General features: G+C 35.7%; 1 protein-coding gene and 1 pseudogene across 1 annotated transcript; both read left to right on the top strand.

The window, feature by feature from the left end:
• The first annotated feature begins 6,916 nt into the window (after nucleotides 1-6,916).
• Nucleotides 6,917-11,763, top strand: LOC141600142 (COP9 signalosome complex subunit 5-like). Its single transcript, XM_074420326.1, has 6 exons — nucleotides 6,917-7,488; nucleotides 8,394-8,675; nucleotides 8,766-8,913; nucleotides 10,200-10,282; nucleotides 11,269-11,346; nucleotides 11,496-11,763. Exons 1-6 carry the CDS (start codon nucleotides 7,111-7,113, stop codon nucleotides 11,580-11,582), a joined length of 1,056 nt encoding a protein of 351 aa, XP_074276427.1. The 5' UTR covers nucleotides 6,917-7,110; the 3' UTR covers nucleotides 11,583-11,763.
• A 10,882-nt stretch (nucleotides 11,764-22,645) lies between these two features.
• LOC141604302 (U6 spliceosomal RNA) lies at nucleotides 22,646-22,754 on the top strand (annotated as a pseudogene).
• The last annotated feature ends 1,287 nt before the right edge of the window (nucleotides 22,755-24,041 follow it).

Genomic DNA, 24,041 nt, shown 5'->3' with positions numbered 1-24,041 from the left:
GCGCGGGTTCACCAAAATCTAAAACATAAATAAAGAGTGCGGAAATAAAGATTTTAAATTATACAAACGTGATAGTCGAGGTGAGGGAAAATATATCCCTCGAATGACAATACAAAAACAAGGTAGGTCCAAACAATCCTAATAAACCAACTACTAGGCTGAAGTGCTCGCTAGCTCACACATGTCTTCACCCCATGAATGCATCACTAATACCTGTCATTCATGTAAACATGAACGCCACAGTCAGTGGGGAGTAACTCAAGGTTCTCCCAGCCACAAAATGTCGAAACGAACATAACAAATAACTAAAACAGGTAAGTCATGTAAGACTCTTACAAAAATATGGATATCAAGTTTATGTTTAAACGTGGCAATTAAACGAGATGGAATAAGATAGAATGATAGATCAACATTAGCATAATAACGGTTAAACTATTCATGTGAGACAATTAAATAATATGAAAGGCAAGAATACGGTAATCTATACCAAAACACGCATTTCAAGGAAATTCAACATAGATATGAGATTAGAATCCGAATCATGTGAAGCAATTAAGTAAGGGATCAACCAATGCAATTTACAAGAATAGAAACCGTAGCCATTATTTGGAAAACCACTTAGCAAACATTGCACGGAACGTGGCTACTAATGTCACATTCATACTTATGGCTTGCATCTCACCATAAGAACGGATGGGATCATCAATCCCGACGATCATATCGCAACTAGAGGGCTTATAGCTCACCCCTAGTATCCGATAGGACCAAGACAAACAACTCAGGGCATAACTCTTACCTTGAAAGATAAATACCAATATCTATAACCAAGCAAGACCTTTACTACTCATATATAAATATATAATTCCCCTGGTAGGACGACAGTGGTACTCCCAAGACTCGGTCCTAGTCTAAATCGGCAGACTCTCGGGACAAGATCAGTTCCCGATTCGACATGCGGCGAACGGTCCGCATCCAAGACTCAAGACAGATCGGAAATCGAGAACCCACAATCGGCGGGACAATCCGAAAGAGGCGGAAGATATGAGCTAAACCCACAATCGGCAGCACAGTCCGAAAGAGGCGTAAAGATAAGTCAAGCAATACGGTATAGCATAAAGGCATTATCAAGAGAATACGACTCAACCAAGCGATACGAATCAACTTGGAAAGAGACTACTACATGTAATGAACCGATGATAATCCAAGTGAGACATGTCATGCCAAATTGTATTCATGAACATGAATAGGTAACCCATTACTTCAATATTTGTCACTTGAATAAAAATGTAAACGGAAATAGACCATTTATAATAAGCAAAGCAAGCATTCAATTATAAATGTCTATAATGTAAGATAAACCATTTACTACTCACAAGCCATGAATAATTAAATTGGTCTCATATTAAAATGGGAACATGTCATTTCATGGACACAGGAGATAATTAATAAATGTATTTCATAATTATAAATCATGTGAGAAGAACATAAAAATGAACGGATATTTAACGAATCACGTGATATAAAACACGAGACGAGATTTAAAACATAGAGCACGACCTAGCCAAATTACGACCCTAACATGAAATGACAAGGTAATTAAAAGCACGCATTTTTTTTATATACATGAGACGAAATTTCATTAGTTTAAACACAAAACAACACCCGCTAATATCAGCCAAAATGGCTTCCAAATACCGTCTAAAAACAGTCCTGAATGCCCTACAAGAACGTCTCAAGGACAACCCATACACTACACAAAATCGTACCAGGTGGTACCAAAACAGTTCCAAAACCTTTTGGTTAAAAAAAAACTCCAAGCCAGATTAGATGAATTCGCTAAAACATGAGATATAGCAAGAGAGAGATGATCTCAAACTCCCCAATAAGTTACCAACAAGCTGGGATCATGTAACTAAACCACAATGACCTGAAGGTTTGAGATGTTATTACTGGGACACCAAGCTAATATAAGCTGTATTGACCTTACCCCAACTTGATCAAGGATAGCAAATCAGAGACACAACTGACCCGAATCTAGCATGAAGTTTGACCGACTGTTCATGTGTATCGCCAACAAAAAGGGCAACAAACTAGTTCACTTCAAACTCATTCAGTTACTCGTACCGGATAATCTCGCTGTCACACTACCTTCCCTAATCATACAAAACTGCCATTTATCAGGTTACTGTCAAGGAAGAAGACCTAATCTATATACAACTTACAGCGAAAGGTTTTGAGATGAATGAACTCGAGGAAGGCTAAAACAAGACACTTATACCAATGCTCCTTTCTCAACTAATATAGAAAATTTCAATTGTACAGCCTAACCTCCTCACTAACTTCCTATCTACAGGAAGCTCATAATAAGGTCAAATAACATGAGAGAAGCCGTTAACATGTCAGCTGAAAAAAAATACACCGTACCCCAAAGATGGTACCAACTATACAACATGCTACAGTTGGACATCCATTGTCACGATTTTAAAACCAAAACACAGCAGTCCCATTTCAGCTCAAACCCGTCTATCACGGCTCCAAAACGGCACTCAAACAGACCTCACTACCCTTACTCCGACTGCCCAAAATAGAGGACCAAACCGTCCCAAAACAGTCCATTTCAGACACTAATATAAGACGGAAACTTACCATACACATGAGACTAGTAAAGAACCAATCTTTATCAGAAAAAGAGCATACAAAACGACCCATAAGACAAAAATCTCGACATTTGTCGATTAACCTATCACCGTTACCTCTTTGCTCTTCACACTTCCGACTCAAGGCTACTCCGAGTTGTCCGAGTTAACATCTACACACAAAATACACAAAATTAAAGAGGAAATTCGAACTGAAAAGGGGCGGAAGATCTGAAACGTGAAGAAAGTCAGTCTCTTTCTTACATAGAAGGAAGGAGGACGGAAAGAGGAAGAGTTTGGAGTAAATTTTATCGAATTTGGTTGAGAATGGAGGCGGGATCTGAGTCTTCAAACTCGGCGAAAAATGGGGTTTGGCTCTGTTCGTCTGTCGTTGTTGCAGCTGGTGAATTCGAAAAAAAGAAAGGAAATGAAGGAGGGGGTGGTGGGGACGGAGTCGGAGTAAGAAGGACGGCGGAAATGGAGTTGAAGGTTCGTTGTATGTTGTTGTTGTTGCATCTGATTTCCAGAAAAAGAGAAAAGAGAAAGACGGGTTGGTGGGGGGGTTGAGGGGGGTTGAGGGAATTAATAATAATATTAATATTAATAATAATAATAATAATAATAACAAAGTTAGAGTGTAAGAGAGTGTGTTGTCGGAATCGGGTTGGTCCGAATTGAAATAGCTTTATAAGAGAAATGCGACGATCTTAGCTAGAAGGAAAAGTGACTGTCCAAGCTAGTCGGAATAATGTCTCGAGTCTAATAGTCTATATTAACTTGAGACAGAAACTAATATTATCACTGTCATTATTATTACTGTCCGACTAAAATACGTATTTTTATATAAATTAAGTTTTAGAATATTCTTTTTATAAAATTCGTGCTTAAAATGAATTAATTAAATTAAATAATTTAAAAATATAAAATAAATTAATTAAACGGTTAAATAAATTTTAATTGTCAAAATGAGAATTTTGCGGGTGTTACAGGTATCCTTCCCATCGAACATCTCGTAACCCGCACTCATCCACCGCTCTTTGAAAATTATTCATTTGCCACTGCGGTCGGCTCCCACCCTTCATCTCCGTCGAGTAGAGAATCTCATTAAAGTCTCCAATGCAGACCCACGGAAGGTCCATCTGACCCTTGAGGACACGAAGCAGCTCCCAAGAAAGGTGACGCTCTGACACAGACGACCACCCATAGAAACCTGTGACTCTCCAGTTTTTATCCCCCTCACAAACCGTGAAGTCCATATAATGTACCGAAGCAGACACAAAGGTACACTCTATGTTCCTCTTCCACAAAAACGCAAGACCCCCCGATCTCCCAATACTATCCACTTCCAACCCGTAATACCCTTCAAGTTTTTCCCGAACCCTCCGCATTTCACGACCACAAAGCTTTGTCTTGCATAAAAAGATCATGGCCGGGGCTTCCCTTCGCACCAAAGCACAAAGGGCACGCACTGTGTCGGGGTTGCCCAGACCCCGACAGTTGAGACTTAGAAGATTCATTGGGTCTGGCGGAGTTGAGCTCCCTCAACCTCCGCCTCGGGTATTAAGACGTCCCCGTCTGTGAATAATTTCGTACGCTTACACCCCTCATCTCCCATGTCCTCCTCTCGACCTCTCTTCCCTTCGATAGCTGAGCTTAGCCCACTGCCACTGCCACTGTCTCCCTGCACATCTCTCGGCCATCTCCTCCAGCTCTTCCCCACAGCCTTGCCACCCCCAACCCTCTGCCCCATTCCATTAGCCACCATACCCGTGCCCCCCATACTATTTCCTGCCTCCCTTCTTGGTGTCACCACCTCATTGTCATAGGGCTCCCTCCATTCCATATCCGTAGAAAACCCCCCTCCTTGTCCACCACATTTTCCCCTTGGCTCAACCCCACCAAAACCTGCCCTCCCCCATCTGGCCGAGCACCCACCTGCTCAATTCCCTCTCTGGTGTTCAGTTCTTGTTGAGGTTGCCCTTCTTGATTTACTTGCTCCTTCTTTTTGCGAAGATCGAGCGCAACAACTTGGAGTTTTTCTATCATCTTGGCCATATTAATTTCATGATCCTCTTGCTTCTCCTTATCAAACAACCCATTTAAATCACGCCGTGCCTTACTCTGTCCATCATAATTCGCAGTTTTAGTCACTTTCCACGGCGAAGCCCGCAGCCAATCCCCATAGATAAGATCTTCGTCTTCATACGGACCATGTTCACAATCCTTCTCGCCATGTCCAATAACCCCACAGCCATAGCAATAAAGCGGAAGTCTTTCATATTTAACATCGAATTTGACAATTTTTCCTTCCTTCATCCTGATAGGGATATTTGATTTCAGTGGCTGACGGATATCATAAAGGACACGAACCCTAATTGCCCTATTCAATTCGGTATTAGGACCCAAATCGACATCAATGAATTGTCCTAGACTAGCACCAATTTTTCGAGCGTTGGCCATCGGAACGACCCGATATGGGGAGGTCGTAAACTCGCATCCAAATAGGGAAATGGTTGAGAGGAACATCAGAGAGTTTACCTGCCTCGTTTGGCTCATTGAAACACCAAACAAAACGGTCGAAATGCCATGGCTGTCCAGCGAGAACCCTAGCCCTATCACGATCATCATCAAAGCGGAAAACAAAGGTTTTCTCCTTCGCGTCAATAACATTACCAGCCACAAGCTTCGACGGGTTCCATAGTTTAATCATAGTATCAATCGCCGCTTTCACATTTACAGCTCTCGACGCCCATAGTTTTCCCACAAGCATGCATCGATTAACCTCCACCTGTTCAACAAATCCCTCATCCCAATCAAAAGCTTCAAAGTTGCCACCGCCTCCCTCATCAACATGCTCTTTCCCACTCCGAGTTAGGCCCCACGTATTACTCATCGTCTGGAAACCTGCACAAGAAAACAAAGACACAAAAAAACAAACAAAACAAGAAGCCCAGGCACGATAGAAGATCGTGAGGGAGGCCTCGATCGAGGAGGAGGATGCAAAGGAGGAAAAAAACAGGAAACCCTAGGGAGAAACCCTAGACTTTTTTCCACGTAGAATGATACTTATTATCACAGTATTTAATTATTCAAACTTATTCGTGATCACTGTGTACATAGATACTTATTATCACAGTATTTAAACCTTTCAAAATCTCATATGTATTCATTTTATCGCATTATAATTTTTTCGTTCCCACACTGTAAAAACTTATATCTTAGTAGTTTTTTTTTTAAGTTTTTTTTTTAATATGTACAATGACTCTTCAAAATATATTTTTCTTAATAAAATTAATGGTCTAAGTTTTATAACTTTCTCAAAATGTTTTTTTACGTAAATGTAAAACATTGTAAGAAGCTCACTTTAATCATCTCTACATATCAAAATATGTCAATAAATATAATGAAAAGTATACTCGATTGAAAGCATTTTTCGCAATGAACGTTTTTATTTACAATTTAGAATTTTTATCAAAATATTTTTTTAATAAATTTAGAATTAAATCAACGTAATTATTTAATATAATTTTGTAATAAAATTTATTAAATTATAATTATTATTTACTGAGATTTATACTGCATTTATTAGGTTTATATTTAATATTCAGCTGTAATTAATACTCGTATTTAATACTGGGTTGACACGTGTATATATATATATATATTAAAATACTGGATTTATACTATACAATATCACAGCTTACAGTTTCACACGTTATACTAAACAATATCACAACTGAAAAAAAAAAGTTTTTGAAAAAAAAATTCGAAAAAAAAATCGTGATATTGTTTTGTAATACAATATCACACGTTATACTAAACAATATCACAGCATACATTAATTTTTTTTTTTTAAAAAAAAAAAAAAAACTTTTTCGAAAAAAAAAAAATTGAAAAAAAAAATCGTGATATTATTTTGTAATACAATATCACACGTTATACTAAACAATATCACAGCTTAAAAAAAAAAAAAAAAAAAAAAAAAAATTCGGAAAAAAAAAATTTGAAAAAAAAAATTTGAAAAAAAAAATTCGAAAAAAAAAATTGAAAAAAAAATTCGAAAAAAAAAAATTTGAAAAAAAAAATTGAAAAAAAAATTCGAAAAAAAAAATTGAAAAAAAAAATTTCGGAAAAAAAAATTCGTGATATTGTTTTGTATAGTGCGTGATATTGTGTTATGGATCATTGACAAATATATAGGTGACTCATAGGATCTTCGCTTTTATATATATATATATATATATATATATATATATATATATATATATATATATATATATATATTTAATAAATTTACCTAATTTGAAGTGGGAACACGTCTCAAACGGGTGTTGACGCTAAGGGTGTGGGTTAGGGTTATTGGACCCAAATCGAAATCCATGAAAGAGGCGTTATAAATAAAGGTGGAGGTGGATGTAAACCCTTGATTAGTTCTGCCTGGGTGAAAAATAAGGGCAAGAGAAGAAGAAGAAGAATGGATCCGAAGACAATAGCGCAGAAAACATGGGAAATAGAGAACAATATAGAAACAGTAAACGACGCAGCATCAGATGCAATATTCAAGTACGACGAAGCGGCACAGGTGAAATTCCAACAAGAGAAACCATGGACGAATGAACCTCATTACTTCAAAAGGGTAAAAGTATCAGCATTAGCATTACTAAAGATGGTAGTACATGCTAGATCAGGTGGGAATATAGAAGTAATGGGTTTAATGCAGGGTAAAACTGATGGTGATGCTATTATTGTTATGGATGCTTTTGCTTTACCTGTTGAAGGTACTGAAACTAGGGTTAATGCCCAGGCTGATGCTTATGAATATATGGTTGATTATTCTACTACTAATAAACAGGTACCCAATTCTATTCTATTCTATTCTCTTCTTTCTTTTTCCATTTTTTTTTTTTTTTTTTTTATTTTGATTAGGTAAGAAAATACCTTTCTTTTTCCATTCTTAGGGTTAGGGTTAGGATTTCTATTCATTCTTATCTTGTATGCCTTTTAAACAGTTTTCGTCTTTTTGGGTTTTTTCATATTTGATTTAAGTTCAGTTTATGCAATTGTTCAACGATGTTAGGGTTAAGAGTTACATTCAAAGTATTCGGCTTTGTCCGTAATCATTAGCCAATGTTCTCTTGTGATAGATGGACTCTGATAACTATTCGTAAATATTACTCCGTACAAGCGCTTGCACACAAGTCATTTGTTTAGATCAGTTGAGGGTACTGTTATTAGATGAAAAGTTTTCATCTTTTTGGGTTTTTTACACTGATGAATTTTAGGGGTTATATTTGATTTAGGATCAGTTTATGCAATTGTTCAACCATGTTAGGGTTAAGAGTTACAACCCAAAGAATTCGGTTATGTGTTTTTTTTTCCTTGTTCCCTGCACTTAATTATTACTTCGTACTCATTAGCCAATGTACTCTTGGGATAACTATTCGCAAATATTACTCTGTACAAGTGCTTTAAGGGAAAAAGGTGGCTTACATCCGATAAATTACGTATCTGGGCATCAATGTCGTTGAGCCACTGCGATAATGTTGTCTTTTTAACCATCCTTTCTGAAGATTACTATCCTATGTATGGAATGTGCCTTCTCTTTTGATACTGTCGTTCAAATAAGTTGAATCCTTCAGTTAGGTTTTGTCATGTATATTGTTCTTGACAGTCTCTGCCTCGTTTAGGAGATGTCAATTATGTTTCGTGCTTTAAGTATTTGCTTATTCCTTACTCCACATAACCTGTGTTGCATAGGCTGGAAGACTGGAAAATGTGGTTGGCTGGTACCACTCTCATCCTGGTTATGGTTGCTGGCTTTCTGGCATTGATGTTTCTACACAAATGCTCAACCAACAATTCCAAGAACCCTTCCTGGCTGTCGTCATTGATCCAACCAGAACTGTTTCTGCTGGAAAAGTTGAAATTGGTGCTTTCAGGACATACCCGGAGGGCTATAAGCCACCAGATGAGCCTATCTCAGAATATCAAACCATTCCCTTAAATAAGATTGAAGACTTTGGAGTGCATTGTAAACAGGTTTCTTTCTTTTCTTCTTGCTTTGCTTTCACTCTTATTTTGTGTGCGTATATATCCTCACATGTCTTTTTTTTGTTTCTTCTTTGGCAGTATTACTCATTGGACATCACATATTTCAAGTCTTCTCTTGATTGCCACCTCTTGGATCTTTTGTGGAACAAATACTGGGTGAATACCCTTTCCTCATCACCTTTGCTGGGAAATGGAGACTATATTGCTGGGCAAATATCTGATCTCGGTATGCCTCTGTTCTTTCATTGTTTTATCTGAGCCATCGTATGAATATGCACCTGGTACATAACAGATTTCTTCAGCGTGGTTACAGTATTTTTTGTTTTGTAATGCGTTGTAAAAACTCTGAAAAAGATGATACTTCAATAATCACTGCTACTTTAAGATATTTCCAGGACTTAATATCTTAATTTCTACCCTGAATAATCAGAAAAGAAAAAAAGACTGGTAAACAGGTGCATTTGGAAATGGTGCATGTATTTTGAAAAGATCGCCTAGAGAGTGAACATGTAGTAAGACAACTAAGTATGTGGTACACTAATTATATTTCAAATTTTAATAAGTGAATAATTGACACATCTAGTAAATGGTTTTAAATTACAGCTGGATTGGCTGCAATTCGCCATGCTACGCCCCTTAGTTTAAAAATGCGTGCCTTGAGTGCGCCTAGCCTTGGATGAGGCACTAGCCAAAATGCCTCGGTGCATTTTAGGTGCACCTTTTAGACAAGGCTAACTAGTACGCACTTTTCATATCTTTCACAAGGCTCACCATTTCTTTTCCCCATTATTCCCAACTTTACTCCTTGACATTTTAGTCAACTTGAAAACTCCTAGAAAGGCTATTGTTCCCCAAAATTTTATTTGGAAATCACAAATTTGTTATAAAAAATAGGGCGCTTTACGTCCAAAAGGCGCGTGCCTTCGCCTTGCGCTTTGCGCCTCTGTGCGCCTTGCGCATTTTCAAACTAAGCTACGCCCGCAATCTCCCGAAATTCTCCCAAGATGACGCAAACGTATGAGTATTGAATACGTTTATTTTCTGCGAAGTTTTTAATTGTTTGGTCTAAAATCAAGTGTTGAGGTGTCATGTCGTGTTGGACACTTCAAGTGTTAACATGCGACACGCAACCAAAGTGAACTGTCGGAGTAACATAGTTGAAACCACAACTATGTGACCATTGCCATACCTGTGATTATACCTTATTTCCATTGCATAATATCGGCATACTAGTTTCTGCAGTGTGCACACTGTTCACCCACCACCCCCACACACACAAAAGAAAAGGTCAGAGGTTTTAGTTTGAAAAATTAGTCCACTAGTGTACATACTTCACTTCTGTGTAAATATGTCCTGAACAAGGTGGTCCGACGTTATGGTACTCTGATTTATATGTTACTTCAACCTCTGAATATATTGGCCTGTTTTTACTTTAGCTGATATTGTATGAGTAGAATGTTGTCACTTTAATCTAAAGTCACTAATCATAAATGGCACCTTGCCTTGTTGCAGCTGAGAAATTGGAGCAGGCAGAAAACCAGTTGGCTCATTCTCGTTTTGGGTCTATAGTTGCGCCTTCTCAAAAGAAAAAAGAGGTAATTTATTTAAAAAAGTTTGTTGGGTAATTACTGTTTTTTTTTTTTCCATACCTGTTTCCATGGCTTCCCATAGTAGGGACTCTACGGAGTATATGCTTATTTGCTCAATGATATGCAAACTTACAAAGAAACCTTCTATTATTTTCTTCATCACTAATGCCTAGTTCACCAACTCGTGATTGCCACAAGTCATACAACAATCAGTATGGCGGTGTTTGGAGGGTCGGATTTACTGAGCCTTAACCCCTATGTTGATCAACACATATAGCCATATACGTGTTTCTGGGTGACCCAAAATGAAAATCATGTCAGAGAATTGCGTAGACTTTCTGGGACTTAGCCAACAACTCACAGGTCATTATTGAAAATTGTTCTTCCTAGCATCTGAAAATCCACTTTAGCCCAAGGCTGGTTGTTGAGCTCGGATTGTTGTTTCCCGACCTGAAAAGTCAGATTAGAATGAAATTAGTGGCAAGAGTGCAATATGTGTCTTCCGCCCTTTTTTGCCCCTTGTTTGGATACCAAAAGAGGTGGGATGGAGGGGAGGTTAATTAAGGGACGGAAGGAAATGCGATGGGGAATGGAGCTATGTTCATTTCCTCCCTTCTCCATTTCCCTCCACCTCAATTTTGTTGACCAAATAAAGGAATCTGCATCCCACCCTTTTCCTCTCTTACCTTTTCTCCGATTCTATCTATCCAAAGAAATGAATTGATAGTTAGTGCTTCCCCTCCAACAGACTGGCAACAATTTCCTTCTATCTGATTCCTAGAACATGGTACATTTCTATATAATGGCATGATCCAATGCATACGTTAGATGACAAATTTGAAAAACTTTTCTTCTCGCCTTCACAGTCTATGTTTACTTGTTATATAGCCAGTTCTTCATTGCTGCCTTAGATAAGTTCAAAGTGAATATCATTATCCTGTGCACTTCTTGGGTTATGCTGTTGACTGTACTGCAAATTGAATAAATTTCAGGAAGAGCCAGCACTTGCTAAGATAACACGTGATAGTACTAAGATAACAGTCGAGCAGGTCCATGGTTTGATGTCCCAGGTATTTACTTATTCCTCCTAGGCTGCCTGCTACCTTTCATCAATTTGTAATTTTAGCCATACTTCTGTGCTGATCACTGTAAGTCCTTCACAAGCGAGAACTCCTTTCTGAACGTATAAGCTAATCTCATTTTCTCTATCTTTATCCAGGTAATCAAAGATGTCCTATTTAATTCCGTTAGACCAATTACGTCTCAGGCAGAATCATCTGGGCCCGAACCAATGGTTGAATCGTGAGTGTTGTCTTGTACCAAAAGTTTATCCTCCTAATGTCGCTCTTATAGTCTTCTTAAGCAGAATTTGAAACAGATCTCGTATGTAAATCCTTGACCGAGTTTAGGATTGTTGCAGTACTTGCTTTTTATCCATTTCAACATGGAATATTGGAGGTGGTTAAGAAATCTAATGGATTTTGTGAGCTGTGATTGTCATGTTGTCTTTTTTAGATGGCGAAGTTACTTTGAAATTGGTGAATGATATTCTCTTCCTAATTATGAGTATGAAAATGTTAAAATGAGTAGGCGTCTCCTGTGGTGCCCTGTGGCTTTTTACCGAGACATAAGACTACTGAGTTTGCGATGCCAGTATATTGGCCCTGGAGTCCTCCATGATATCCCTTTTACGTTTCTCACCGATTTCATCATGTAAAGTGAGATAAACATCTACTTTTGTGGTACCACCAGTCATCCATCTTTAATAAAGGAACCTTGGAATTGGTAAAGGGTTGCGTATGAAACCCATAATCTTAAGTGAGAATCAGAATTCATAATTTTAATAACAAATTGTTCAATGATAAAGTAGAATAATAGAGTCAATAATTAATCGTTATTATCAATTATTATTATTATTATTATTATTATTATTATTATCAATTAATTGTTATTCACTCTCCCTTTTGTTTTTCATTTTTTCTTTTCTATTTTGTTCGTATTTTGAGGTGTGCGTTTACCCATGCACGATTTTAAATAATGATTCATGTCGGCCGACCCCAAATCATTTTGGGATTAAGGTTTTGATGTTGTATCGATTATTATCAATTAGAAATCAGGGGGCGTTTGAGGCAAAAGGGAATGGAATCAAAAAAAGGAAAGGAAAAGAGTAAGTGTTAACATAGGTAAGGGAATTAAAATAAATCACCCAAAACCAACTACCACCCCACCTTAACCCAAAACCACCATCTCCGACCATTATAATTAGGGACAATCATCTGCGTCGCACCCTTGCCGGACACCACCTTCGACCCCATTCCCCTCCAGACGACCACCCTTTCCCTACCGTACGAAAATTGACTACTCCGACCCCATAAACACCACAAAATCGCCGGGAAATCCCCTTTACACACTCGAAATCTCCTCCCCCGCCCCCTAAACCACTAGATCGAGTGGTTTATGGGGTGAGAGGGGATTCCGATTGTGGAATGGTGATTTTCTGGTGGTTTGGGCTTGAATTTCGAAGGGTGACGGTAAGGGATGACTTGGGTAGTTTGGTGGCAGAACGACGGAGTCGCCAACGACCGGGTGGAGGACAAAATGGTCGACGACAGGCGATGTCAGTGGCGCCAACGAGGATGGTGTTGGTGGTGGGTGCATGGTGAGGTTTGGGGAGGGAATCAGGAATGGTTTTTGATACTCTAAAAGGGGGAGGGGAAATGGATTTTGGGGATATGAGAAGTAGACCCATTTCCAAATATGGGTAAAGGGAATGGAAAAATGATGCATCCAAACAACTTGTAAGTTGTAAGGGGATGATCTCTTTCCCTTTCTTGAGACCCCTCAATCAAACGCCTCTCATTATATTTATTTTAGTAGAATTAGAATGCAAATCGGGAAATTTACCACTTTCCCAAAATTCAAAATAAAAAACGCTCCCCAATTGTTTACTTGAGAGATAACACAAAATCTCATTATAGACGGCAACTATCCATCTATAACTAAAGACGGGCCAAGTAATATACCACATTACGCATAAGACAAACAACTGGCGTGGTGGGGCCCAAAAATGTCACCACTTTAAAGGTATTTAACCCGTCTCTTGCTATAAACGGATATATCCGTCTATAGCAAGACTTGCTGAAGAGATAATTATTGCACACATTTGTTTGACTTTTACGAGTTCGGCCCCTACTTCACACTTCATACTAATTTGAGTTTATAGTGGATAAAATACAGGCGCACGCACGACGCAAGACGGCCTATGATCATTGCCTCTTCCCCAAAACCAGGGACGGACGCAAGATTTTTCCTCAAGGGGGGCACAAATTTTTTTGTTCCTACCTATTCTAACGAAGTTATCCCTTATCACGAGATCACTTTTTTAGCTATATGAATAATGACGTTATATTAAATCTCGGTTAAATCATGCTGTATGGATTGTCATGGCCTAATCTCGCTAAACGTGAAAATATCGATTGAAAATGGGCTAACAATAACATGTAAAATTTGATAATTCCACCGTAAATTTTGCGAGCAATTTTTAAAATCATAAATGCAAAATTAAACTAGTAATTTGTGAATAAATTTATGAAAAAAGCGTAACTAGCGTAATCATATACACATTATCATATTTTAAGAAAATAGATAACTTAAGAAATAAGTAAAGTCATGTCTTGAAAGTTATATGATAAATCTTTAAATGTCGTTTATTATAATTTTTAGTTCATCAAATATACAAAAGTAAGTGTTGTCAAAGTGGTTTTACGTTAAAATTCTATACAAATGGTAGGGGTTCAAATCCTACCAACAACATAAATTATTAAGTTTTACACCTAAATCTACCAAAAAAGTTCGAACACGGGTCTCCTAGGAGAATTATGCCACACTTACCAACTTAGCCAAGTACAACCGTCTGCTATTAATGGCAATGTATAGTACTTAATACTTCCTCCATTCAACTCCGCTCTACCACTTTTCATTTTCTACACTATTCACAAATGAACATTCTGTTTCGATTTTCTCTCAATACGTAAGTGAAAATATATTCACGTGGGATATTGTTTGATTTGTCTTTACGAGTACGTTAAAAATATCTAACTTTTATAATTTTTGCAAATACGTAGCTAACGATATTTATCGCGTAAAACATGCGTTAACAAATATGAAAAAGCAAGTGGTAGAGTGGAATTGAATAAAAGAAGTATGAATTCTCAAAAATCCATGGTGGGCACATGCCCACCTGTCCCCCCCCCCCCAACTAAATCCTCCCATGCCCAAAACTATATGGTTCCCTATGCAAACCCTTAGTCTTGCACAACAATAAACCTGAATCAAACAACATTTATTTAGGCGTCAAGATTCATAATATGGTTCCCTATGCAAACCCTTAGTCTCGCACAACAATAAACATGAATCAAACAACATTTATTTAGGCGTCAAGATTCGCAATATCAAATCTATACAATATAATTAAAAAGCTAATGTGTCATGTCAAATTAAATGTGAAATGGCAATATTATAATCCACATATTATCAATCTATACAATATAGTTTAAAAGACTACATAAAACATTAAATTTTATTCCATGAGCCATTTTTACAATTAATTTGTATTTTGTATTTGATTATATAATATTTGCTTAGTGACAAACTAAAATACAATATTGACGTCTTGACGGATAATCTATACAATACTATTAAAAGGGTAACTAAAATGACACCTATAAATATGACATGATAAATTTTAATATGACATGGCTAATTTTAATATGACATGGATTATAAATTTATAATTACATGGCATTAATTTAATTCACTCATCAATAAATAAATATAATTAAATGAAAATGTAAGATTGAAGGGTTCACATCCACATGAAATTTTTAAAATTCAATAATTTATTAACTTTTACCGATTGTTTGAATATTGACAGCTTAACATGGAATTATAATTAAATCTATAAGTAATAATAATAAGTCTATGCAATATATATAAAAGGCTAGATAAACCATTAAAATTTATTCCATGGGATATTTTCTGAATCCAATAATTTTTATTAATTATTTAACTATTGACAATATAACATGAAACATATAGAATAATATAAAAAGGCTAACATTACGCACAACTATACATACAATACTATTAAAAGGTATATGGAGCACCTAAAAATTGCCATGGGTCAGTCGAGATAAACTGCCACATGACCCTCCATGTCATCCGATCATGTCCCACCCATACTAAGTAAAGAAAAAAAACGTAACTTCATATCCTTTGGCCTTTCACCTTCCCAGTAGTTATTGTATTTTGTAATAAAGCGTCATACATTAGTGATGTTACTTAAAGGATGCATTAAATGGTAAATGCATGTCTTTCTATCTACCCTTGGTTAGAAACCTCTCTTAATTCTTTACCACATGCATATAAACCTCCTCATATATTAACACAAGATTACTATTTGGTCTTTAGTGTTTAATTGAACGTATAATTCATATGAATCATGATGATCTTTATTTAATATGTACTCCATGTTTGTTTAGCAATTGAAATATATTTTTTTTTATACAAAATAATTAGGATTTTAGATTTCAAATGTTGATAAATTATTAGTTTTGTTAACATTATTTGGTGTTGATTTTTCAGGATAATGCAATATTAATGGCACAACGAGTTGTATGAAAGAGTGGTAAGTTATTCTTTGCCGAAATCAATTTTCATTATTTTTAATAATACTCTTGATTATGAATGTTTAACTGTTGTTGTCTATTACTAATAATAATTGATCCAGTTGAGTAATTTTAAAAACCATAGAATGGTACTAAGATGAATTTATCTTAAGTGTAGTGTTTATTTAGATTTTGATACATTCTAACTTATTCTACGTAGACAAAAAAAATGCATTTTTAGTTTGATGGAATTATGATGTGTTTCTCTTTTAATTTGTATTATGCAGGAATTTCTCCTTGTATGGCGTTGTAACTTTGTAAATGTAAACACATGTATTATGTAATTCACCTTTCTAGACGGAAAGGATTATGTTTGGACAATGGAAAGATTTAGCATTGGTTAAAGCTTCATTTGTATACGGTTGTTATGTCCAAAATCCCTATGTTGATTAAAATCATTAGATTCAAGGTTGTAAATATGAAACGTTAATGGATTATCCTAAATGATATACGAGTTTAGCTTATGTGGCTTGGCGAATTAGACCAAAAGAAAGTAGAGAACACCATTTAACTTTAAGATTAATTTTATTTATTGGGTTCTACTTCGACACTGAAAATATATTGATTAATCAATAATTTATGTGATGATTATCGAGCCACAAATGTAGTGAAAGGTTCAAGACGTGATATGATCTCCATTTGTAGACAAATTTAAACATGATATAGCAAATTTTATTGTGACATGAATTATCAATTTATAATTACATGACATTGATTTAATTCACTCTTTTATAAATAAATCGATACAATCTAATTAAATGGTACCTAAAATGACAAATTTTAATGTTACAAAAGAATGTAAATGTAAATAAATTTTTTACTTTCTTCTCATCTTTATACCTATTAATAATTAATAACTAATTCACTCAACTAATTTAACATCTAACTCCTTTTTTAAATGATGATTTTTTGGCCTTCCTCTCCTCATTTATATTACTATAAACATTGCCATATTTTTATCTACAATTATCATATTTTGTGTTACCACAATATTTTGACTTTTCTACCTTAAACACCTTTGAGATTTTATTTTGTAGGTCTAAAAACTCTAACTCATTCAATCAAGAGAATTTAAAATAACGCTTAAATATTTGTTGGAAGAAAAACATTCATATTCCATAATTTTTAAGCTTATTGAAACAATAGATTATTAACGATCCCGTGATTTTCACGGGCTCCAAAACTAGTTCTTACTAAAAAAGCACACATTGAATGATAATTGAGTTAGTGCCCCACCCAAAAAAAGTAAAAGCCTATTTGGGGAGGTGTATATCAATTATAAATAATTTTCTATAATAAAAAAAATACCACATGAACACCGAAATTTTGATTATTTCTAATATAACACTGTTTATTTTGAATGAGGTCATTACAAGTAACTAAATTACCCTACAAAGTAATATTAACAAATTTTTGGGATCAACTTAAAAATAGTTTAAGTATTTGTGACTTAAAAATTGAGAAAATATTGCGGTCATACAAAAGAACGCTCTCACAAAAAAGATTATCTTTATGACTTTAGAACATAATTAACACAAATATTTATTATAATATTTATGTCATTATAATGAAAAAAAAAAAGATGCTCAAAAGTCATGAACTTTGCTCCATATTTATGCCTATATTAAATTTGATAATAATGAAAAAGGATGTTCAAAAGTCATAAAAAATATCCTCAATTTTTTATATATTTTTGATGGATGACAAAATTTGTGAGACAAAAAAAAATCTAAAACATTAAATGCAAATAGCATAACAAACATTAAAATTTGGCCTTTTTAATTTCTAGATAAATTAAACAACAGTTAAAAATCAAATAAAATTCATACTAAATTTTTAATTTCTACTTTATTGTTAGAATATTCTAAGCAACAGATAAATATCACATAATTCTAATTTTATGCCGTTTATAAAATAATAAAGAATTTTTAAAAGATTAAGGGCAAATAATAAAATACTTAACATTAAACATTGATCTTTTAATTTTTCAAACTAGAATAGGTTAAACGAAAAATAAAAATTTACATCACTCTAATTTTAAAATGTTTATATGTGCAATTCCCCCTTAAATCTTATTGCAATAAACTTGCTCAATTTCATTAATTGGATACTTATATAAATCTATAAATATAATTTATAAATAAAAAATAAGGCAAAATATCTACCATCTTTTAGTTTCGTAAGATAACTCCCTAAACAATTCTCATGCAATGTGAATTTTGTGAAAAAAAAAAAAAGAAAAGAAAAAAAATTAAAGCAAACATTTTACATTTCATTTCTCCTTACTCTATATTTATGTCTATATTAAATCTAATAATGAAAAAGAATGCTCAAAAGTCATAAAACTTTGCTACATATTTATGTATATATTAAATTTGAAAATAATAAAAAAAGATGCCAAAAGTCATAAAACGCATCCTCATTTGGCTATAAATCTTTGATGGAAGACAACATTTGTGAGTCAAAATAAGCCAATATCTTTTTGCCCCCATCGCCAAAAAAATTTTAGATATGTGTCAATAATCTTTCTTATCATTTTATCAGCATCAAGGTAAGTGTATTAATGTTTTAAATTAATAATTTATTTATTTATTTTTAAGTTCCATTGGTTATGAAGTACTCTTCACATTTTTAACCTTCTCATATATGTTGCTTTGTTCTATTTAGGGGCTATCAAGATTTGTGGAGTTGTGTTATTCAAAGGTAAATACACTTACATCTTTATGATTCAACGCCCTCTTTTCTCATTATTTACAGGAAAACTTAAATTAATAACGATAAGATAATATTACATAAATCAAATTCCACCATTTTGTTTGTTGTTATTAATCACTCAGTGGTTTTTTGTGTGTGTGTTTTTGTAGGGATATTTCGTTGGAGAAAGAAGACTATATGAAGAAGAAAATACTAGAATTGCATACATAAATACTCCCTCCATTCCACTCGATACTATATTATAAACTAACTACAAGATTGACAACATGAATTGAATATGAATGACTAATTGTTTTTAGGTTCATAAATTTTTTTTAGTATTTCAGAAACTTTCAAAAGTATGTTCCGTCTTAGATTAATTTTTGGCGCGGTAATCGATAATCGCTAATCCATTCTAACAATACCGATTCTATTCTAAACCACCTAAATCTACTAACTAATTACAAATTTTTTAAAAATTAAACTAGTTTAGATTACTTGCGTTGTCGATTCCTTGAATTTGGTGGCGAAATTGAAGCGGTCGTGACGGAACTGTCGTACTTGAAAAAAAGATATTAATATATGGGGGGTTTAGAGTCAGGGCTAAATGAGGAAAGTCATTACAAATTGTCGACGATATTTAGTAATTTGTTGACGACGTTTAGCAGGTTATTTAGGGCTTTCACAAATTGTTGAGAAGGACGGTCTTACCATATAAGACCAGCGAACTCTCAATACTTTTCCTGATTATCTATGGCAAGCCCAATAAAAAATGTACCATATTATTATTATATTAATTAATCTTCATCTAGCTCTTGCTGTGAACGACAACCAAACCTCCAGGTCCGCCACCTCAAAGCCAGTAGCCCGCCAATCCGTCTCCACCATCTGACCATCTAGCCCGCCAATCCGCCAGCCAATCAGCCATGAATGACACCGTTATTCCATGCGTACTCTCCCCGTAGGTATTCATCTTAAAGTCAACAATTTTCGAATTAAAACACTACATCATCAAACTTCCTCTTATTAAACTAATTTTTTTTAAAAAAAAATTAAAGGAGAAACATAAAAATGTTTATCAACTTTCAGAAAAATCTTATAAATCAAATTAAGAATGTCAGTTTTGAGGTTTGAACCTTCATTAATCAAACTTATAAGAAGTCTCTACTTAACAAAACGACGACAGATGGAGAAATAGCAAATTCTCAATTTAAAATTCAATGTCATAAACTTAAAACAATAGAAATTCAAGTTAAAACAATTAGTTGTCAAAAGTTTGTTGTTATCACGAAAGTGCAGTAACAATGAAAAATGATAGGCTATTGCACACCTAACAAAAAGATAAATACCCTAGTAATAAATGAATGTAGTAATATGGGTCGAACACAAGGAGACGGGAGTTGCTAAACAAGTTGTCATGGAGCGAATTTTATCAAGGTTGATTAACGATTGGGTGTTGGTTTTGGTTTTAGAAACAATGATAAAATAACGAAAGAAAACAATAATAAAGAAGAGTCTACAGGAATCGAGTTACACATGCAAATATGTAAATGCTCATGTCAAACTAATAATTCTTAATAACGATAATTGTTTAGGCTTAAAGACAACCACCTCTCAGTCTTATTGTCAACCATAGAACGGGTTCTAGTGAGCTCTCGCTATTACTAGATCGGTCTACTAAAACATGCTTAGTCTAATTCAATTTCGTGCCTCTCGACTTATAAAAGTGAATTAACAAATTTAATCTAAGATAGCGATCAATTATCAAAGAATAACAAACAATACAAGCATGTGATATAAACTTTTAATCGACATTATAGCATCCTAATTCAATATTTACGAGCACTATTTATACATGGCTCCCCTAATCCCTAGACAAATAAACTACTCACACATATTGAAAACTAAGCTAATAACATGTGATATACTAATAAACATGATGACAATGGAATGAAATAAGTACTATATAGAGAATTACCTTAACAATAGAAATGGAACTTGAATATGAAGAACAAGATAAAACCAAAATAACTTGAAATGTAACTTGTATATAACTTGAAATTTCTAAAGGAATTTATTTAGAACAATAAGGAAATGCTTAAAGAAAATCTAAACTATTCTAAAAATTGAAATAAAGTGTTTGAAGTGTGTAAGTGCCGTTCCAAATGACGGATTCAACACCCTTATATAGAATTAGGGGTGTTGAAACCCAAATAATTTAAGGAGGGGCAACCCCGATCGGGGACACCCCACCCCGATCGGGGTCGTGGGGATTTCAGTTTTGTTCTTTAAATGTTGATTAATTGACATAGGGAATTCAATGACCCGCTTTAATGCCTCTTAATTACTCTGACTTATTGCACAAAAGAGGATCCTAAGCTTTGCTTCTCTATCTTTATGGGCTTCATTTGTTACTTGTCCACCAACCAAAGTTGGTTTCTTTATGCTCGGGATTTCCATTCTCAGAATTTTTCCATAATGCCCCTCCATGGTCAAGTTTTGTTTCTTTTAGCCTCGTGAACTTTAGTGCTTGCTAACTTGACGGGAAAAAGGTACCAAAGGCTTCTTTTCCTACAAAATGCGAAGAATACAAGCAAAACACCTAGAACACGGAATTAGCTCACAAATACACTTATAGAAGTGCAATAATAAAAAAAAATCGAGCTAAAATAGGGAGTTAAACTCTATATAAAATAGACCTATCAAACTCCCCCAAGCTAAACCCTTTCTTGTCCTCAAGCAAGAACACAATATAATGTTTGACAAGGACAAGGGTACGAGCAACAATCATCTCATCCAAATGCAATTCCCGTCAAGTAACTTTAAAGCACAATGAATCAAATCCCGAAACAACATAGGCATAGGGAAAAATGCAATCCATGGATGAGATTTACACGAAGGCGTAGCACAAAGAATTTCACATGGACATTTCAACTCTTGCATGATCTTATTGACATCGGACTCCTCACAGGAAAACACTCACACTCATATTATGAACAAGGCAATTATATGTGAATGACACTCTCCTATCTAAGACTCAAGAGAATGCGCCTGCAATCTAGTATGGTAGACATTCCAAATCCCACATGACAATGTTAAACAAGAATGCACACAAAGAAGCCAAGAGAAGAGACAAAAGAGGCTAAGGGTAATGGGTATGAAGGTGGACAAATGCTTTTGGTCATGTGGAGCTAATGTCAAGCTAGAAACTAACCAAATGTGCAAGGATTCTCATATAAAACCAATACCAATCCCATGACAATAACCCATTGAACTCAAGCCGCACATGGCTCAAATTAACACTTTTCGGCACAAAAATGAACTTCCCAACTCAGTAACTTCATAAGGCATGGAAGCACAAATATCATCTCTTTTTCCTCTTTTTTTTCATCATCTTTTCTTTTTTTGTAACACCCCAAAAGTATGAGAGGAAGGTTGTCCCACATCGGGAAAATATGGAGCTTGTGATATGTTTATAAGGGATTCCACCCACCACTTAGTAACAAGGCCTTGTGCTTTTGGGCTTAAGTGAGGACAAATAATAGGCCCAAGAGTTCACATCTCATCATATTGGGATTGTGTTACGACGGTGGCGAGGGGGTTGTTATAAATGGTATCAGAGCGACCCTACGACCGTGTGGTGAGCCTGTGGCCAGGAGTACTCGGGTTACCCACCTAGCGAGGAAGGATTCTGGGCTTGGCTGTGGTCAGCTCCGAGGCACAATGAGGACGTTGTGTTCTTTAAGTGGGGAGTTTGTAACACTCCAAAAGTATGAGAGGAAAGTTGTCCCACATCAGGAAAATATGGAGCTTGTGATTTGTTTATAAGGGATTCCACTCACCATTTAGTAACAAGGCCTTGTGCTTTTGGACTTAAGCGAGGACAAATAATAGGCCCAAGAGTGGACATCTCATCATATTGGGATTGTGTTACGACGGTGGCGGGCGGGTTGTAATAAATGCGGGGACATCTGATAAAATTGGAACGATAGAGAGAAGATTAACATGGCCCCTCCGCAAGGATGACACACATAAATCGAGAAATGGTCCAAATTTTCATTTATAATAACCGCCACCGTTGTAACACAATCTCAATATGATGAGATGTGCACTCTTGGGCCAATTATTTATCCTCACTTAAGCCCAAAAGTATAAGGCCTTGTTACTAAGTGGTGGGTGGAATCCCTTATAAACATATCACAAGCTCCATATTTTCCCGATGTGGGACAACTTTCCTCTCATACTTTTGGGGTGTTACATTTTTCTTCATTTTTTTCAAATCATTTTTTTTCTTCTCACCTTTTTTCAAATCCACAATGGGAATCAGTAATCCCGTCAGTTTCACATCATCAAAATTATTAATATGACCAAACCCCATGATAAGAGAACCCTAAACTTGTAATACCCACTATGTTTAAGAACCCTTTGACCGACCCTTTGACCACGGAAGACCCTAAGAGGGGATAGGTGAGAGGATAAGTGAAGATAAGTGACTTACGCCGTTGGTTGCTCAACCTAGTAGAGACTACTCGGCCAAGTAGTGGGAGCACTCGACCGAGTAGGGCTTACTCGGCCGAGTATGAGAGTACTCGACGGAGTATAGCCGCTGTTGACGCGTTATTATAAAACGCAAGTTCGCAAGTCTTATTTCATTTTCGACGGTTCCATTTCACTATAACCCTAATTTATCCCTCTCTCACCTATCACCCACCTTTTCCCTACACTCTTATCTAGTCTAGACATTAACCATGGAAGGGGACGGGATTACATATGAAGGATGCGTGTGAGGATATCACCGTTGTCGTCGTTGGCCCGCGTCACTAGGTAAGTCGCTGTTTTGTTGTCATTTTCAGTAGGCTTTTGGGGTAGTCTTATAATAGGATATGGTTACCATTTGTAGGATGCGTCTCGGAGTCTTGCTTGGCTAATTGTGGATGCATTTTCATGGTCTGGAGATATGGTAGGGTTTCCCTACTCAGTTCCTGTTTAATTGATTTGAGATTGTATTGTATTGTGTATGATTAATTGTCTGTTGATCTTTGTGGGAGTGTTGGTATTGGTGTTGGTGTGGTATTGGTGTTGTGTTGATTGTGGTGGAGTCACTCACGGGAGTGGCTTCACACCCTAGTTTGCCCTCCGTGGAACCCGTCACGGGAGGGGATGTGAACAATAAGAGACAGGGATATCGCTCGTTGATGACTGGGGCTTAGGTGGGGATTGGCTGTAGTCCTCCACTGGCGGCGAGGATTACCTGTTACGATGGGTAATCTAGCAGGGCTACACATTTCGGTGTGTAGTCGGTTACTGTGTGAGATCGGGAGACCGGAGGTGGATGATGATCAGCT

This window comes from Silene latifolia, chromosome 9 (genome assembly GCF_048544455.1).
Source record: "Silene latifolia isolate original U9 population chromosome 9, ASM4854445v1, whole genome shotgun sequence".
NCBI classification, from domain to species: Eukaryota; Viridiplantae; Streptophyta; class Magnoliopsida; order Caryophyllales; family Caryophyllaceae; genus Silene; species Silene latifolia.
The sequence above is the reverse complement of the archived record's forward strand: the minus strand, read 5'-3'. Positions and strand labels throughout refer to the sequence as shown.

Coding starts and splice junctions, on each gene's coding strand:
- LOC141600142 (XM_074420326.1), top strand. CDS start 7,111: ATGGATCCGAAGACAATAGCGCAGAAAACATGGGAAATAGAGAACAAT. Junction 8,914..10,199: donor TGGGCAAATATCTGATCTCG/GTATGCCTCTGT, acceptor GCCTTGTTGCAG/CTGAGAAATTGGAGCAGGCA. Junction 10,283..11,268: donor CTTCTCAAAAGAAAAAAGAG/GTAATTTATTTA, acceptor AATAAATTTCAG/GAAGAGCCAGCACTTGCTAA.